Here is a 19,762-nt window from a genome sequence, read left to right as displayed (position 1 = left end):
GACAGCTAAGTTGTATGGTTTAGAGACAGACAGCTATGTTGTATGGTTTAGAGACAGACAGCTAAGTTGTATGGTTTAGAGACAGACAGCTATGTTGTATGGTTTAGAGACAGACAGCTATGTTGTATGGTTTAGAGACAGACAGCTATGTTGTATGGTTTAGAGACAGACAGCTAAGTTGTATGGTTTAGAGACAGACAGCTATGTTGTATGCCTGGTTTAGAGACAGACAGCTATGTTGTATGCCTGGTTTAGAGACAGACAGCTATGTTGTATGGTTTAGAGACAGACAGCTATGTTGTATGGTTTAGAGACAGACAGCTATGTTGTATGGTTTAGAGACAGACAGCTAAGTTGTATGGTTTAGAGACAGACAGCTATGTTGTATGCCTGGTTTAGAGACAGACAGCTATGTTGTATGCCTGGTTTAGAGACAGACAGCTATGTTGTATGGTTTAGAGACAGACAGCTATGTTGTATGGTTTAGAGACAGACAGCTATGTTGTATGGTTTAGAGACAGACAGCTATGTTGTATGGTTTAGAGACAGACAGCTATGTTGTATGGTTTAGAGACAGACAGCTATGTTGTATGGTTTAGAGACAGACAGCTATGTTGTATGTCTGGTTTAGAGACAGACAGCTATGTTGTATGGTTTAGAGACAGACAGCTATGTTGTATGGTTTAGAGACAGACAGCTATGTTGTATGGTTTAGAGACAGACAGCTATGGTGTATGGTTTAGAGACGGTCGCATTGAGGAAATGACAGGGAGCAGAGTTGGAGGGAGCAGAGACTAAAATGTTGAGGCTCTCTCTGGGGAAGGATAGGATCAGGAACGAGTACACCAGAGGGACAGCACATGTCAGATGTTTTGGGGATAAAGCCAGAAAGGCCAGACTGAGATGGTTTGGACACCTACAGAGGAGGGGATAGTGAGTATTTCGGCAGAAGAAGGGTGTTGCGGTTGGAACTGCCAGGCAGGAAGCCTAGAGGAAGACCAAAGAGAAGATTTATGGATGTAGTGAAAGAGGACATGAAGTTGGTGTGAGAGAACAGGACGACAGGGTGTGATGGAGGCATGATGATTCGCTGTGGCGACCCCTGAGGGGAAAAGCCGAAAGGAAAATAAGACATTAAGTGCATTTTGATGCCAATACCTTTGCACTTTTACGCACGTAAATGTTTAATTCCGGACTTCTACTTACAGTATTTCTACATTGCAGTTTTGATACTTTTACTTAGAGAGAATTCACATCGCTCCTGCTGTGTGAGACTGTAGATCGGCTATTTTCAAATGACCGAAATGTATAGGGCTGAAGTAGCTCTGGTCCATAGCTCTAATGCGTTGCATTTAGAGCTATGTTACTCTCGACTTCCGCCGCTCGCATGAATGCAGACCAGCCTCTCGTCTTTAGCGTAAATAAAAAGAAGGTTTTTGCTACTTTTGCTACCAAAACAAAGGCGGGTTGTGTCATTAGAAAGCCTACTTTTCTTAGTGGGAGCACTCTGAGCCCCCCACCACACGTATAAACGGTACTTTTTGGCCAAAAGGGGATTTTGTTTCCACCGGAAAAAAAAAACTTTTAGTTACTCCACTGCGCCTTCTACCGATATTGCCCAGAGAATTGCCTCATAGAGAATATTTTTCCTCCGGTGAAAAAAAATCCCTTTCTGGCCAAAAAGTACCGTTTATACGTGGCTCAGAGTGCTTCCACTAAGGAAAGTAGGCTTTCTAATGACACAACCCGCCTTTGTTTTGGTGAGTAGCAAAAACGTTATTTTTATTTACGCTAAAGACGAGAGGCTGCTCTGCATTCATGCAAGCGGCGGAAGTTGAGAGTAACATAGCTCTAAATGCAACGCATTAGAGCTATGGATCAGAGCTATGGCTGAAGTATGTTTAGTAATAATAATCAAAATCTACAAAGTAACTAGTAGTAACTAAGGTTTTCAAATACGGTAAATGTAGTGGAGTAAAAGTACAATATTTGCCTCTGAGATGTAGTGGAAATTGGAAAAACCCCAACATTGTACATATAAGTACCGAACTTAACTTAATTACTTTCCTCCACTGTTATTTTTTGGCTGGTGGGAATATGATTTACCCCTCTGCTCCTGGTCAGACTGATTTAAATATGTCTTCTTATTTTTCTAGGGCCCCCGGACAAGGTGCCCCAGCCCACCAAGCCCTTGCCGACGGCGCCCTCGCCCCGCTCCCACCCCCCCTCGGACCCTCGCAAGCCAGACAGGCAGACCAGACCCCCGAGGCTGCCGCCGGGCAACAAACCGACGAATCCCAATGCCAAGCCCAACATCTGTGACGGAGGCTTCAACACCTTAGCCATACTGAGGCGAGAGATGTTCGTCTTTAAGGTAAGCACGGGCCCTGTGGTATGCCAGTTTGATTGATTGATTGATTGATTGATTGATTGATTAAACATAAAATGACTTGTCTTTTAGATCTACTGGACCCTCCCTAACATTTTAGTCTTGTTTTTATTTGTTGACAAAATTGTCAGTATATTTAGTCGTAGTTTTATAGTCGTCGTAGCTTAGTTTTTATTTCGTTTCTATTTAGTTTTCCTCTGTGAAAAAAGGTAGTCGACAAACATTTTTCGCCATAGTTTTAGTCGACGAAATCAACACTGCTGCGCATCTCCTGATTGTCAATCCTTGTAGATCGGCTATTCTTTGCTATTTTCGGCATTAGTTTGAGAACCTCTGTTCTTGTATTTAAAAGCCATAAAAGTTGTCACACATCAAAAAACAACCCAAAAAAAGCAAATCTACAAGCTTGCAGCGTGGTGTGATGGGACTCGTTGTGAGCTTGTGGATCTGACATTTATTCGATGTTTTTGCCTATAATGACACAGCCCAAAAAGTGTCTTTAACACTGCAGCAGATTTGTGCAATGTGCAGCTTTCACACAAAAAACATTCAATAACACAATACTGTAATAACATGTGCACTATAATCAATTCCTTTATAGTATTGTATAGGCTTGTTCGGCCAGAGCACTCGACGCCATCAACACACATTCCCCTCTTGAACATGTTCAGGTGTAAATGTTCCGCTGACACCGGGCCTCGGCTTTTCGTTATTCTAGCTCATTCAGGACGGGAACCCCTTTTGGTGTTTTAAGCATTATGTTATACTTCAGCTATTGAAAAATAGCAGATCATAGCTCAAGCTATGAGCTTGTAGATCTGCTATTTTTTTTGAAAAATCGTGAAAATGTGGCACAAATCTTTGAATACATATTCTTTCAGAGCGAACGTTTTTAACTCAAATCTTTGCTTCTGGGGAGAGGGGGAGGGGGAGGGGGAGGGGTCCCTGGAAAAACATATTTCCAGATGGGGGTCAAATACAGATAATTCCAGGGCTCCTTGACATGAAAAAGGTTGAGCACCGCTGACATAGAAACATAGGTTTTTCAGAAAACTTAGGATTTAGAAGCCTTTTTTTTTATTTTTTAATCAGCCTCAGGTCTAAATGGGCTAGACACTCCCGTAATAATGACCCAGTACCGGCTGGAATGTTCCTCTATAGTCTATACCGGCCTTTTATTTTCCCACCACAATGAGAACAGGAAGGCGGGTGAGAGAGAAACAACAGTAAAGGGGGGGAACTTTACTTTTACAGTCAAAGGGGATTCAAATGGGTCCAGTTTCAATGTGCTTGATCTGTTTTCAATTACCGGTCCAAGTCTGTATACAGAAGAGGTGGGTGAGGGGGCTGAACAATTGAAACCAGTGGTGGAAAGTAACCAAGTACATTTATTTAACTTTACTTTCTGTACTTAAGTAACATTTTGAGGTATTACTTGATTATTTCAAATTTCCAGTACTTTTACTTCTACTCCACTACATCTCAGAGAAAAATATTGTACTTTTACCCCACTACTTTGTAGATTTTGATAATTATTTTCAAAACACTTCAGCCCTATATATATTTCAGCCATTTGAAAATAGCCGATCTACAAGCTCGGATCTGCTATTTTCAAAAGGTGTTTATACATTTGAAAACTTGAAATGAGACATTTTGCACAATGAGAACTTTTACTTTTGGTACTTTAAGTACATGTTGACGCCAATACTTTTGTACTTTTACTCAAGTACATTTTTTATTCCGGACTTTTACTTGTAGTATTTCTACAGGGCGGCTGTGGCTCAGGAGGTAGAGCAGGTCGTCCAATGATCCCTGGGTCGGCGGTTCGAATCCCGGCTCCTCCTGTCCACATGTCGAAGTGTCCTTGGGCAAGACACTGAACCCTACATTGCCTCCAATGAGTCGGTCGGTGTAAGCTTGCCACCATTGGTGTGTGAATGTGGGAAGTGAGGACGCTGGCGTCGACTGTTCGCCGCTTCACCTCCCAATGTATGAATGAATGAACCATTGTAAAGCGCTTTGAGCACTTGGAAAAGCGCTATAAAAATGCAATTAATTATTATTATTACATTGTAGTATTTATTATTATTATATAGCCTATATTTGAGTACTTTTTCCCACCACTGATTGGAACCAACCAGGCTAGCAACTAGAACTAGAGTCAGAGTGGAAGGATAAGGCCCGACTCACACCTTTACATCTAGCATACAACATTGATGCATGCTTGTTGTATGAGATGTATAGCTGATGCAAGCTCGCAATGCATTTCCAATGGGAGTCACATGGTTTGACACAACATTTGTGTTGTATGGCTTTCGGCTGTGTTTCGACTGCCCCCCTCCCCCTCATACAACACAAATGTTGTGTCAAACCATGTGACTCCCATTGGAAATGCATTGCGAGCTTGCATCAGCTATACATCTCATACAACGTAAAGGTGTGAGTCAGGCCTAAGTGAGAAGAAATTGCAACGGGTCTCTCAGATTACTGTTTTAGGCAGAGGGAGACTGTTTGATAAATGAGTTTTGTATTTAACATTATACAACAGGTCGTTTTCGAGGAAGCAATCTGATTGGTTGAAACAGCTTTCTAGCCGTGCTTAAACCACGATATTGGAACGGCTAATCAAAACAAAGAAACCACCTGCTCTGTTCTCCCAGAGCGCAGCAGACTCGGTGGCTAGGCTAGCTAGTTTCTTGGGATATTTGTGGTCGTAGTGGCTACATCTGTCATTAAACAAATTATGATTTTTGATTTAGCGAATATCTTAGTTTTAAGGGTAACTGTTATATAATTAATAATTGCAATATTACACTTGCACTTCTGCTCTACATTTTGGAACGCGGGCGAGTTCCTGCAGCATTGCAGGCGTGCATTAATGACGATATAGAACACCCTCTTGTGTAATATTGATTAATTCATCGGGAATCAGGCATGCTGTGATGTTGGGAGTTTTAAAAATGTCCATCTCCATCCTATAGTCTCTGTTACAAGTTCAATATTTGGATCTGGAATGTAGTGGAGTAGAAGTAAAAGTATTGGGAATTGGAAATACTCGAGTAAAGTAAAAAAAGAAAAAACTCTAAATTGTACTTGAGTAAATGTACTTACACCACTGGTTGTGTGAGCAAAGGCTGGAGGATTGGATCTGTGCCAGAGGGTGCGGCGTCTCACTCCAGGCCTTAATGGTTTCCACAGATGGGTCTCTCCTTGGCTTCCCTCTCTGTCATCGGTGCTTCTTCCAAAACATCAAAAAAGACACACCTACACACTTGGCCCGCGCTCGCATTTCCTCGAGGAAATCAGAAAGACTCGATGAATATCCAAGCCTTAGCGTGTTGTTGAACCTTGGAACAAGGCCGAGTGCGTTGTTGTAGGTTTCAACACTTTCCGTGTAATTACATTTGCCAGGTATGCTGCTGGCTCTCGGGGGCAACCATACAAAGTACATCTATTTCAAAAGGGCCACAATATCAACCCAACAGCTGGAGTTTAGTTTACAGCGTTTGTCAGAGAGGTTTGTTGGGAGAGCAGATGGAGCTATAGCTAGCACACACCATAACAGAGGCTATGTGTGAACCGACTGGTGCAGCTCATATAGCTAGAAGTATAAAGTCGACGAGTTCATCAGAGTTGGCAATCAGGTCCAACTCCAGAAGGTGTTCCGAATGACCTGCGCTAATGACATAAAATTAGGGGTGAGATGATTATTTTGGGTACCTCACGATACGATATCTGTGGCGATATTAGGACCTCCATAATGATGACATCACGATATTCAAAATATTGTGATATTGCTATATTCAATATATTGCAAGAGTTTTCATCAACAATATATCACAATATCTGTAACTGAAAATGAAAAAAGAACAATAAGAGGCAAACATTTGGAATTATGTATTATTCCAAAATGTGTCAAAGTTTGTCACAAACTGGCCAATATGTACATGAATCTTGCCTCCTCCAAACAGTAAAACACTGACTGCATCTTTGCAACTTGTCTACTAGGCTACTACTAACGAATCAATATCACAATATTCGATATATTGCGTTATTGCCGGGAGGCCGATACAATATATTGCGGGAGTAAGTATCGCAATATATCTCGATATCGATAGGCGCTTTACATAGACTGTGCATTACATTCACCCATTCACACACACATTCATATACATACACACCGATGGCGGAGGATACCATGCAAGGCACCAATCTGCACATCGAGAGCAATTAGGGGTTCAGCGTCTTGCTCGAGGACACTTAGACACTAACTCTGGGGGAGTCCGGGATCGAACTGGGAACGTTGAACGTTGAATTAGGGTAGTGAACGCATCAGGAAAGCCTAATATCTCCCCTGGCTAAGGGGGAATTCAACGTTTTGTAGGCTAGTGATTAAGATGTGTGATTAGTTTAGATGCTAGTGATTAGTGTCCCTTCCCGTGCAGGAGGTCTGGGTTCAAATCCCGGTGCGTTACACCAGGATAGAGGAAGTTAATGTTCAGAGGTTCCAACAGCACACTCTATACAACCAGGACCACGGCTCAGAAACAGACTAGTCTGACTACTGCAACAGCATGCACGTCCAATGTTCTCATTAAAACAGAACAACGACATTCATCGATATGGTCGTGAAAAGCGGTTTGTTATGATCCCACTAAAATGCAAATAACGATGCATGTAATGTGCTAGCTAGGCAATCAATGTGAAACGGATACTGTGATTGCAATGAAAATGACCTGTAATTCAATGCAGTAAACACATGCTCTTCTCTTCTCTTCTCTTCTCTTCTCTTCTCTTCTCTTCTCTTCTCTTCTCTTCTCTTCTCTTCTCTTCTCTTCTCTTCTCTTCTCTTCTCTTCTCTTCTCTTCTCTTCTCTTCTCTTCTCTTCTCTTCTCTTCTCTTCTCTTCTCTTCTCTTGTGCTGTGCTGTTTAGGATCACTGGTTTTGGCGAGTCAGGGATAATTCGGTGATGCCTGGCTACCCCATGCTAATCAACGTCTTCTGGAGGGGCCTTCCACCCAAGATCGACGCCGTGTACGAAAACAGCGAGGGAAAGTTTGTCTTCTTCAAAGGTACCTACCTACCTACCTACCTACCTACCACAGACAGACAGACAGACAGACAGACAGACAGACAGACAGACATACAGACAGACAGACAGACAGACAGACAGACAGACAAGACCTTTATTGATGTCCGATCGCCTAAAACAGCACAGCAGTTAAGATACAGTTACAGGGCAAGAAGGAGTAGCCTATACAATAATATACACATACTGTACACAGACAGGCAACTCCAAGCCCTACAGCATGTTATGGTTAAACGAAGCTGGCCATGGCTGAGGGAAGTAGGGGTGCTGGGGGGCTAGATCACACCCTCCCCCCAGGCACAGCCCCCCCTCGGACAAAAAATAATAATCATTTTAATCAAAACAGATTTGTGTTACTAGGCCTAATAAATATGCTGTATCACAGTTTCGCCTTATCTTGGTTAATTGCCTGTGTCAGTTTGCTCATGCGTGTGGAGAGGGAAAGTAAAGGCCACTTTTCCGCGTGAAAATGCGCGAAAATGCGCATTTTGCACATTTTGCGGCGCGCGCTAAGGCACGCGCACCCCCTACTGAACATTCAGCACCTCCTACTGTAAATATCTTCCCGCGGTCATGAAGCTGGCTGAATACAATAAATGTCTGTTATGTAGCCAACCGCCTGGCTCTGACATGCAGTCCTGGGAAAGTACTTGACCGTTGACATTAGCGGCTGACTATTGTTACCTGACAGTTCCGTCCTGTCCTACTGTGTTAAAAGGATCATTGTGAAAGCACTTTGCTGTCTGGATCAGGAAGGTCACAGTGCCTCTAGACTGTAGTTAGTGTGAGTCACCGCAACGCGCTTTGACATGAATAGAAACGGAACACTAAAGACACCTTTATGAGTCTGTAAATGTAATGGGCATGTCAGACCACTTAAAGGGTACATGTATAAGTGTAAGAGGCGTGAAAACTTGAAAATAGTGTTGCTCAATTAATAAATTAAATAAATTAAATTAAATTAAATTAACATTTTAAATAGCAGATCTACAAGCTCATAGCTCAAAATGTGGTGCGAATGTATATTCTTTCAGAGCAAACGTTTTTAACTCAAATCTTTGCTTCTGGGGGGTCCCTGGAACACCATATTGCAGCCAATTACATATCGTTTTTGGGGGTCCTTGACATGAAAATGTTTGAGAACGGCTGACAGAAACATACAGTAGGTTTTTCAGAAAACTGTCATGATTTGAAAGGCATTTGTAGAATCGTCCTCAGGTCTAAATGGGTTAATCATATCTTATGAAGAATGCATGTATTATGATGAAGTAACGCTATAACCATATCATTTACTGAATATATTATTAGTGAGTGATCACATTTTTCTTTTCCTGTTGTCTTTCTTATTTTGTTTAGTTTTTAGTTTTTTCCTTTGTTTTATTCCCCCCCCCCTCTTAGTTCCCTCCGACTACATGATGGCTAGGGCCGCAACTAGCCACGTTGTTGCTGATTGGATAATAATAATATCTGGGACTTATATAGTGCTTTTCATAGTACTCAAAGACGCTTTACATGTGTGCCAGTGCTTTTCATAGCACTAAGACGCTTTACATGTTCCCCGGGGAAGGGAACATAAAAAATTATATGATGTTGTTCCAAGTTCCAACAAATCAGAGTAGGGTTAGGGTAAACTAAATCATCAGGGAGCGTATTCAACAATGCACTGTTGAAATAATTAGCGGCAGAGTAAAACCTATACGGTAAAAAGTACACACTAGTTTGATTCAGTAGTCCACTGTTAGATTCAGTAGTACAAAAAAGAAACAACTGCCGGCTGTGTGGGGTGAGCTTTGTGAATGATGAGGGGACGTTGCAGGGCAACAGAGCTGCGCATTTACACGTCAAACTGGTGTTTTTGTCCCAACTCTCGCACCACAGACCAATCCGAAGCCTTGAGTCGATTTCTCCGTTCACTTCATGGGGCCAGTCCAATGGCGACTCTTCTACATAGACTTCTATTGGCAAAGAACATTGGGACTCGGATATAGGAGACTTTCCAGACTGAGTAGCGAAGTGACGAAACAAATTCACGGAATGCAGCGAATCAGTCTGGAAACCATGCTACTGTGTAGAACATGTGTGAAATGGGTGCTGCTCCTCCACTGAGTCTCGCATTAGATAACAGATTGAACACCGATAAAGGACCTTGGGACAAACGGAGGCAAGGAAAGTACAGTACAGTACAGTACAGTACAGTACAGTACAGTACAGTACAGTACAGTACAGTACAGTACAGTACAGTACAGTACAGTACAGTAGGATGTTATGTAACTTAAAAAAATAAAAATAACCTATAATGGTTGGTTGGTTTGGGGGGGGGGGGGGGGGGGGGGGATAAAGGGGTGTCTAACATTGTCTTTGTAAAATGAATATTCCCCAAAGGACGGATTGTAATTAGAAGCATACTGTACCTGAAAGACGGGAAGGAAAGACGGGAACTAAATACATAAAATACATACACTGTAGCTACATATAGAAAGCATTGTTACATAACTTTGTTTATTGTTGTTAAGCCTCTCTCCGCTGGAGTCCTCCTTCACTCGGGTTTTTTTTTGTAGAGTGGACCTTAAAAGGATGGCAGTGGTGGAAAGTAACTGACTATAATGTATTCAAGTACTGTACTTTCAAGTAGTTTTGAGGTATTTGTACTTTACTTTAGTATTATTTTTTTTACGTCTACTCTACTACATCTCAGAGGCATTTTTTTAATACTTTTACTCCACTACAATATTTGACAACTTTATTTACTAGTTACTTTGTAGATTTTGATTATTATTATTACAAAACATACATTAACTACTTCAGCCCTCTATACATTTTGAAAACATTTTGGGGACATTCTGCATAGTGAGTATACTTTCTACTTTTGGTACTTAAAGTACATTTTGGTGCCAATACTTTTGTACTTTCACTGAAGTACATTTTGAATTCCGGACTTTTACTCATTGTATTATACAGTACATTGCAGTATTGATAGTTTTACTTAAGTAAAACATTTGAGTACTTTTACCACCACTGAAGGATATAGATTATATAGACTAGAGGAACATTGTTTCATTCAATAGATATCTCTGTTAGATATACTAAAATGATCTAAAAATAAACACACTTATTAAAATAATTACAATAATAATAATAATAAAGTACGGGTCAGCATGACCAGTCTGAGAGGAAATCTGAGAGTTATTCCATCCATCCATTTCTTACATTCCAATGTGCTCTCTCTCTCTCTCTCTCTCTCTCTCTCGCTGCGCTCACATGGGCAGATACAAAGATACAGTCTATACAGTTCATTTTCAATGGAAGCAGTGTTGTTTTGGCAGCGAATTTTGATTTTAGTTTTAGTCATCAATTCAATAGTCAAAAGTCATCTTCAATAGTTTTCATTTTGCTTCAGTCATATTTTAGTCACCTGGAATGTTTTAGCGTTAGTCTAGTTTTAGTCGACTAAATATCATAAGATTTTAGTCGACTAAATATACAGTTGATTTAGCCGACTAAAATGTATTTTGGCGGGCCTTGATGCCGTCGTAATGACCGTTTTGACACTTGCTGAAAATAGCCGATCTACAAGCTCACAACGCGTCGCAGCGGGACGCATTGTGAGCTTGTAGATCTGCTATTTTCAGCATGCAACCAAGTGTACAATGTTAGGAATTGTCTACTTGTCCCTTCCTAACATTTGAGTCTAGTTTGTATTTGTTGATGAAATTGTCAGTATATTTAGTCTTCGTTTTAGTCATCATAGCTTAGTTTTCATGTAGTTTCCATTTAGTTTTCGTCAGTGAAAAAAGGTAGTCAACGAATATTTTTGGTTTTAGTTTTAGTTGACGAAATCAACACTCAATGGAAGCCAGCGATGTTTGTAGCTGCTGCTACAAAAGATACAAATATACAAAGCCACCCCCCATGCATATCTCTCTCTCTCTCTGCTGTATCGTGGGTCCCCCCCCTATCCCCCCCCCCCTGTTTTTGGCTCTATAAACACTTCCTCCTGACCTGGCCCAGACCTCCACCCCCTCCCCACCCAGTGGAAGAAAAACTACTTCCTGGGGTGGTGGGGGGGGGGGGGGGGGGCAATGTAACCTTTAACCGACTTATAACTCACCAGGAATGAGAGAGAGAGAGAGAGAGAGAGAGAGAGAGACATACAGATACACAGAGAGAGAGAGAGAGATACAGATACAGAGAGAGAGAGAGAGAGAGAGAGAGAGAGGGAGAGATAGATACAGAGAGGGGGGGTCTTAACTTTTTAAAGTGGGAGTGAGTGTTTTCTCTTCCATCCTACTATAAATGTGCCACGTCTCTGTGTGCGTGTGTGTGTGTACGGTTTAATGCACGTAACTCGAGAACCGTTTGACCCACCGACTTCAAATTCGACGCACGCGTTCCACACCCCCACATGGAGTGCAGTGCCCGGTATCGAGTCGGTCGGACCCACGCTTCTCCAGAACCACCACAAAAGGCTCTGCTCAGGCTCTGCCAGTGGGCCTAATGAGGCCAACTCCTTTCACCTGGGCTAGGCTCTGCCAGTGGGCCTAATGAGGCCAACTCCTTTCACCTGGGCCAGGCTCTGCCAGTGGGCCTAATGAGGCCAACTCCTTTCACCTGTGCAATTTCCAGCCTCTGCCTCAGCTAATTGAGGCTCAACCAATCAGGCTCTGCCAGTGGGCCGAATTGATTGCCAAATACACTTTTCAGTTTGTAGTCTTCACACACAGGCACACAGGCACATACACAGATCTCCATGTGGGACACCGGCTGACGGGTGCTATGACAACGTATATCATTAGGTTCCCAAGTGAGGCGGCTGTGGCTCAGGGGTAGAGTGCCTGCATGGTAACCGTAAGGTTGCCAGTTCGAACCCGGGCTCCCCCAGAGTTACTGTCGAAGTGTCCTTGAGCAAGACACTGAACCCCTAATTGCTCCCAATGTGCTAGTTGGAGCCTTGCATAGTTTCCACTGCCATCAGTGTATGAATGTGTGTGTGAATGGGTGAATGTAATGCACAATCTCTGTAAAGCGCCTTGTATAAAGGTGCTATATAAATGCACCATTTACCATTTATCAGAAAATTGAGCGTAAACCGCTAAAGCATATCACTTACTTTACCTTTCAGCTTCTTTTCAGCTTCATTTACACTCCATAGTATCACTCTTTGCCCAAAGGAACTGATTGTCAAACTGACAACACATTCATCTCCCTCTCTGTGTCTGACAACACATTTGTCTCCCTCTCTGTGTCCAGGAAAGCAGTTCTGGGTGTTCAAGGACACGGTCCTTCAGCCGGGTTACCCCCAGGACATCTCCACATTTGGCAACGGCATGCCCGCCCAGAGCATCGAGACGGCCGTCTGGTGGGAGGACGTGGCCAAGACCTACTTCTTCAAGGGAGACAGGTGGGTAGAGAAGGGACGGACCAAAAGGTTATGGAATGTCCTCGTGTTGAAGTGGGACAGGCGGGTAGGCGGGACAGACCAAAAGGTTATGGTATGTCCTTGTGTTGAAGTTTGAGGTTGAAGATGTAGGCTCTATAGTGTAACACAGAGCCATAGAGTAAGACAGAGTTACGACAACTCCGTTCACTTCATGTTGCCAGTCCAATGGCAGCTCTTCTACATAGACTTCTATTGGCGAAGAGCATTGCGAAGAGTGACAACAAGGTCCTGGACCAGAAGTTGGCAGAATGCACTGGACTCTGGCAACAGCCCAGCTTTAATGATATTAAATCCCTTTATTTCAGATCTTTTTTTTAGTAATAGTACAACATAAACATTACAGAGACTTTAGTTGTCACTGTACAATACTTGACACAGCAAAAGTCGTCAGGGTTGAACCTGCGACACGCTGCCAGCCTAGGTGCCCGGGCCGCTAGGCCGCCCCGGGCCAGTTTTCTCCAACTGGTTGGTTGTTTGTAGAACAGAAGAGAACATCAGGTTTAGAATGATAACCTTGCGCTAATTGTTTAGGAAACTAGTGCTGTGTGGGGGATGGGCTCATTTCACCTGCTTCACAAATCGCACATTATGGGACTTGGAATTCCAAATCCTTTTTTGTCATGAGATTTTTTTTTATTGTTTTTGCTTTAATCCATGTATTTGAATTAGAATAGTCTTCTATTGAAGTTATTCAATAAGTATGGAGGACCCTGATGTAAACAAGTCTTAGTGCTTTTTCTGGTTTCATCCTCTTAGCAGTTTTTGTATCGACCTGTACCTTTCTTGGACTGTACCCATTCTGCAATCTGTTAATAACATTTCCAATCAATCAATCAATCAATCAAGCAATCAATCAATCAATCAAGTATGTTGTGAAACTGTCTTGTTGTAGATATTGGATGGAGCCCGCACACCACAGGTACAAGAAAGACGTTCTTTATTGAGAATTCTGACAACGTTTCGATCTATTTGATCTTCATCAGGTCATGTGAACATACACAAAAGTTTGTACTTTTATAATAAGGGAGTGCCCCCATTAGCCAATCAAAACACCACATTTTGGTGCCCCTCCTGTCACTGCAGGTGTGACATGTCAACCCTGAGTGAGTAGGTGGAGACCCAGACATATTCATATATTACTGTCTTGTTGTGACAGTGTTTTATCTGACGTTGGTCCAACTGTTTGTGGCGTTGCGTTTTCTCCCTGCGTAGGTACTGGCGCTACAACGAGGACGTGCGGACCATGGACCCGGGCTATCCTAAGCCCATATCCGTGTGGAAGGGAGTGCCTGAATCGCCGCAGGGCGCCTTTGTGGACAAAGCCAACGGTAGGGCCTGATTCTCCTGTAAAGCCAACGGTAGGGCCTGATTCTCCTGTAAAGCCAACGGTAGGGCCTAATTCTCCCTGTAAAGCCAACGGTAGGGCCTAATTCTCCCTGAACCACTGGTGGAAAAAGTACTCAATTGTTTTTACTTAAAGGAGAATTCCATGCTAGAAGGCTTTCTTACCTTTATCTGTAGTTGTTACATCCAAAGAGGTCCAGGTGTTATTTTGTGCAAAAGTGCATTATTGGCTATTTCCCCTACCATAAGCCCTCAATGGGGGTTGGGTTTTTGTGCTAATTCGCTTATTTCCATTGAAATAAGTAGTAAAGTGCTGAGCTTGTAGATCTGCTATTTTTCAATAGCTAAATTATAACAATGCTTTAAAACACCAAAAGGGGTTCCCGCCCCAAAATGGGTTAAGTAAAAAGTATCAGAACTGCAATATAGTTTGTTACAAGTAAAAGTCTGGAATTAAAAATGTACTTGAGTAAAAGCACAAAAGTATTTGCATCAAACATTCAAAATGTACTTGAAGTACATGAAGTAGAAAGTACTCACTGCGCAGAATGCTCCGTTTCATTTTTTCAAATGTATAAAAATCTTTTGGAAAAAGCAGATGCGACGCATTGTGAGCTTGTAGATCGGCTATTTTCAAATGGCCGAAATGTATATGGGGCTGAAGTGTTTAATGTATGTTTTGTAACAATAATCAAAGTAACTAGTAACTAAAGTTTTCAAATAAATGTAGTGGCGTAAACAGTTCAATATTTGCCTCTGAGATGTAGTGGAGTAGAAGTAAAAGTATTGGAAATTGGAAATACTCAAGTAAAGAACAAATACCTCAAAATTATACTTAACCCATTTTGGGTGGGAACCCCTTTTGGTGTTTTAAGCATTATGTTATACTTTAGATATTGAAACATAGCAGATCTACAAGCTCATAGCGCGGCATTTGAAAAATCGTAAAAATGTGGCGCAAATCTTTGAATATATATTGTTTCAGAGCGAACGTTTTTAACTCAAATCTTTGCTTCTGGGGGGTCCCTGGAACAACATATTTTCAGATGGGGGTCGGCGGCTAATTGCAAATAATTTTGGGAGTCCTTGACAATGTTTGAGAACGACTGACATAGAAACATGGGTTTTTCAGAAAACTGTCAGGATTTAGAAGGCATTTGTAGAATCGTCCTCAGGTCTAAATGGGTTAAGTACAGTACTTAAGTAAATGTAGTTAGTTACTTTCCACCACTGTCCCTGACCAATCAAACTCGGCAGTTTTAAGCGCAGGGCTAATGAACTAAGGGATGTATTTTTTTTAAAGATAGAAAAGAAAAGGTTTTAAATGAATACAATCGCTTTGAGGGAAAATATGTGTTTATTTTTAAATACAATAGCATAAATGTTTAGCGAATTCCAACAGGGCGTATAATCGCATCCTTATTTTGTGTATGCATGGGCAGATCTCCAAGCTTGTGGGCTTGTAAACGTTTTTACAATTTAGGCATTTAGCAGACGCTCTTAATCCAGAGCGATTAACAGTAAGCAAGGACAGCACATGGCAATACATCAAATATATTCATGTTCGCACTGTTGTACGAAAGTAGAAAATAGGACTGCAAGAATCTGCAAATGTATATAAAATACAGCCACTGTTGATTCCACTGGTCTCTGGCACACAGTCCTCTGCACATGTAGCATCGATTGAAATTCACCCCTGCTATTTGGTCTCTGGTCCCAGACCTGCGTATACGTGACACCGATAAGACTATTGATCTGTACTCCCACTCGGAATGGACAAATGGCATTGGCTTACTGCCGAAATTAGAAATGTGCCAAGTTGGGAAAAAGAGGACAACTTGCCCTAAAACTCCAGATTGCTTAATTAAGATGATACGGAGCGTATCCAAACCGAGGGGACAATGGACTGTTTCAGCAGCTGGGAATATAGGATGTAATTTAGATGGAGGTTAAATGTATGGAAATATAAACTTTCCGCAAACCGAAGATAAATATTCAACTCGCAGCAACACAGGCACAATCGCAGTTGTGTATAATATTTGTGTAGCGTGTGCCAAGATATGCCAGGGATCTCTTTCACTGAGAATGCACAAGTATTTCTCAAGCCGAATGCCCGACAATCCCTCCATTCTTGTCTGGCTGGATTGGAAGCAGACGGGGGCCATGACAACTGCAGGCTGCACAGTCAAATCCAGTATTCATTTAACTCGTGAGAGTGCAAAAGGTCCACTTGGTTCCATTTATACACTCTCAGAGCTACACAGCAGGTTTTGATTGGCTGGGCGTGAGAATCCGTGCCTCTGCTTTTGATACCCCCTCCCTCTGGTCATTCATTTTGAGGGCTGCTATATAGCCCCTCCAATACGTGGCTTTTGAAGATTATGTCATTATGGCAGCCAAGCCAATCAGATTTTTACTGTTTGTTTAGAGCACTTGTTTAGGGCACTAAATGACGATGTAAGATGTCATGTGGTCGATAAATACAGTGGGCGCCCCTCACTTCACACATCTATCTATCTATAAATGCATACATCTAGTTTTATGTCATTAACCACAATAACTGAATACAAAACTAAAACTAAGCGTTGTCGCAGAAGAAAAAAAAACGAATAAAAACTAGCACACCCGCTCTAAAAACAAATTAAAACTAACTGAAATAGAAAAGAAAAATGTCAAAACGAACTAAAGCTAAACTGTAATGAAAAATCCAAACTATTATTTAACCTCGCCTCCGCTCCGCCATGACTCTAGCCATGAATATAGAGGATATAGGAAAAAAGAGCTCAGTCCATTGGATGCATGATGCCAGGTGGTCGATGACCTCCGTGTTGGGAGAAAACAAGCCGAGCCACGCAGGAAGGCTCCATTTGTTTTACACCGTCAGAGTTGAACAGACACTCACGTCGACTTGGCTGCGTGTGCAGGTGGCACAGAGCGCTCATCTAGCTGTGCCATCTGTGCCCGTGGCTCACAAGCCACTTTTCCTAGCCAGACACGTGGCTCACGCTGCTGACAAGAGGGCTTCGATCTCTTGCCGTGAAGGGTGGGTCAGGGTCCCATGATGGCTGGGTTTTTGGCTGAGTGTGTGTGTGTGTGTGTGTGTGTGTGCGTGTGTGCGTGTGTGCGTGCGTGCGTGCGTGCGTGCGTGCGTGCGTGCGTGCGTGCGTGTGTGCGTGCGTGCGTGCGGCTTACATGTAGATGTGTACACAGCAGTACACTTAAATCTAACACTTGTATTAGCTTCAGCTGCGTTGCTTACATTGCGGTGCATAAGATTAGCCTTCTGCAATTTTTAACATGCTGTGTAGGAAAACCGTTTAAGCCTGAATTGTATACTTTGCCACCCGATCGTGGTGTAGCTCAACAAGATGCCGGAAACACAGTTTCCGTTGTGGTGCATTCCTGCAATGAAATAGGCCTTAAAAATGAGCCCTTACCAGTGGTGGAAAGTAACTAGTAACTACATTTACTTAGTATACTAAGTACTGTACTTAAGTGCAATTTTGAGGTATTTGTACTTTACTTGAGTAATTGCAATTTCCAATACTCCACTACATCTCAGGGGCAAATATTGTACTTTTTCTCCACTACAATTATATTTGAAAACTTTAGTTACTTTGTAGATTTGGATTCTTATTACAAAACATTCATTAAGCTTGTAGAGTATTTTCTACTTTTGGTACTTTAAGTACATTTTGATACCAATACTTTTGTACTTTTACTCAAGTACGTTTTGAATTCCAGCCATTTACTTGTAATGGAGTATTTCTACATTGCAGTATTGACACTTTTACTTAAGTAAAACAATACTTTTTCCACCACTGGCCTTTAATTTATGCTACTTTGGGGCCTGCTTGCTTGAAACACAACAGCTGGATCCATATGCCCTGATGCTGCCGAACAGAACGGTACTACTCGTCCTCCTCCTCCTAAATGCTAAATGCCCGTGAACACAAATACGTTTCACACGTACTGTACTGTACCGTACGTATGCACACCGTAGATCCAAAAAGAGTTAGTCACGCCGTGGCAGCCGTGTGTAAAGATCCTGGGTATTCCCCCGGCCGACCGTGGAGAGCCAGAACTCATCCAGTGTTCCTGGCAAGGACGGGTTCATGCAGTGTCCGGTTCGCTGGGAAGCCCAGTCTCCTCAAGTTCACGCATGATGTCATGGCTAGAAGCGCAGGTGAATGGTTGATGTCACCCGATCTCTCTCTCTCTCTCTCTCTCTCTCTCTCTCTCTCTCTCTCTCTCTCTCTCTCTTTCTTTCTTTGGAAAACGAAGAGACCAAAATAAACTGTCGCTTTCTTAAATATTGTGCAGGAAATTATGTTTATTTGCGTCTTTCAAATGGCTGTGACAGAAGTACTTATTCCACTGATCTCTCCCGCCGCGTGGGAAAAGGACACTATAAATCCAAACGTCTTAACCGCTCGCCTAAAGGAGATTTCCCCCCTTGGGGGTCTGTGGTAGATATAGGATTTTGGGTCTTCAGACAACACTCACGTTCATTTGTATTCATCCCCCCTCGCCCCTGTGTTGCCCTTCCAGGTTTCACCTACTTCTACAAGGGCAAGGAGTACTGGAAGTTCAACAACCAGCGTCTTCGCGTGGAGCCGGGCTACCCCAGGTCCGTCCTCAAAGACTTCATGGGCTGCGACCTGACGGCGATGACGCCCGGCGGCGTCGACCCCGATCGGCGGGGTGGGGGCGGGGGCATCCCCGAGGACGGCGGCGGCGGCGGCGGCGACGACACGGACGAGCTGATGACGCTGGACGCGGACGGGGAGGACACGGTGCGTGCCATGGCCATCGCCATCCCCAGCGTGCTGGCCCTCTGCCTCCTGGTGCTGCTGTTCACCGTGGTGCAGTTCAAACGCAAGGGGACGCCGCGACACATACTGTACTGCAAGCGCTCCATGCAGGAGTGGGTGTGAGGAGAGGGGAGGAGGACGAGGCGAGGCGGGGCGGGGGTGGAGCGACACAAACTGTACTACAAAGCGCTCCATGCTGCTGTTGCTGAATCGCCTTCACGTTTCAGTAAATGCGTTCGACATGCGAGTTGCCGTGTCGTGTACTCAAACCCGAAGGCGATTCTAGCACTCACCTCCATGCAGGAAGCGGGTGTGAGGAGGAGAGACGACTGACGACGCGGTGCGCTGTGGGCTCGATGCCGGTGGAGCGGTGGAGAGAATGATGATGATGAGAATAGACATCATACAGTATGTTAAAGTGATAGTTCACCACCAGATTTTTTTCCCCCTACTATATGCACACACGCCATTTTAGAAAGAACTCGGGCCACTTCCCTACTTCCTTCACAGGTGTTACCGTCAATGATACTAATGAAGGCTCTGTCTGTTCCATTCTGGTCAAACTGAGTGCAGGGTGCTGCTATTGTGCGTGTTGGCTCACTGGAAACACTCTGCTACACCAGTGGGTCTCAAAGTGGTCTTGAGTTGGCCCTGTACGTACCGGCGTGTAACTCTGTTACGGGTCCATT

General features: G+C 43.1%; 1 protein-coding gene across 1 annotated transcript in view; it reads left to right on the top strand.

Moving 5' to 3' along the window:
* LOC306912669 (matrix metalloproteinase-16-like) overlaps positions 1–19,242 on the top strand; it is a 90,543-nt gene extending 71,301 nt beyond the window's left edge. Inside the window, exons 6-10 of the mRNA XM_079489059.1 lie at positions 2,157–2,374; positions 7,323–7,461; positions 12,726–12,876; positions 14,128–14,243; positions 18,811–19,242. Coding sequence (XP_079345185.1) covers positions 2,157–2,374; positions 7,323–7,461; positions 12,726–12,876; positions 14,128–14,243; positions 18,811–19,196 — 1,010 coding nt within the window. The 3' untranslated portion in view covers positions 19,197–19,242. The remainder of the gene's footprint in view (positions 1–2,156; positions 2,375–7,322; positions 7,462–12,725; positions 12,877–14,127; positions 14,244–18,810) is intronic.
* Positions 19,243–19,762: the final 520 nt, after the last annotated feature.

The sequence above is a fragment of the Electrona antarctica genome (genome assembly GCF_951216825.1).
Source record: "Electrona antarctica genome assembly, chromosome: 20".
NCBI classification, from domain to species: Eukaryota; Metazoa; Chordata; class Actinopteri; order Myctophiformes; family Myctophidae; genus Electrona; species Electrona antarctica.
This window is presented reverse-complemented; position numbering and strand designations above follow the sequence as displayed.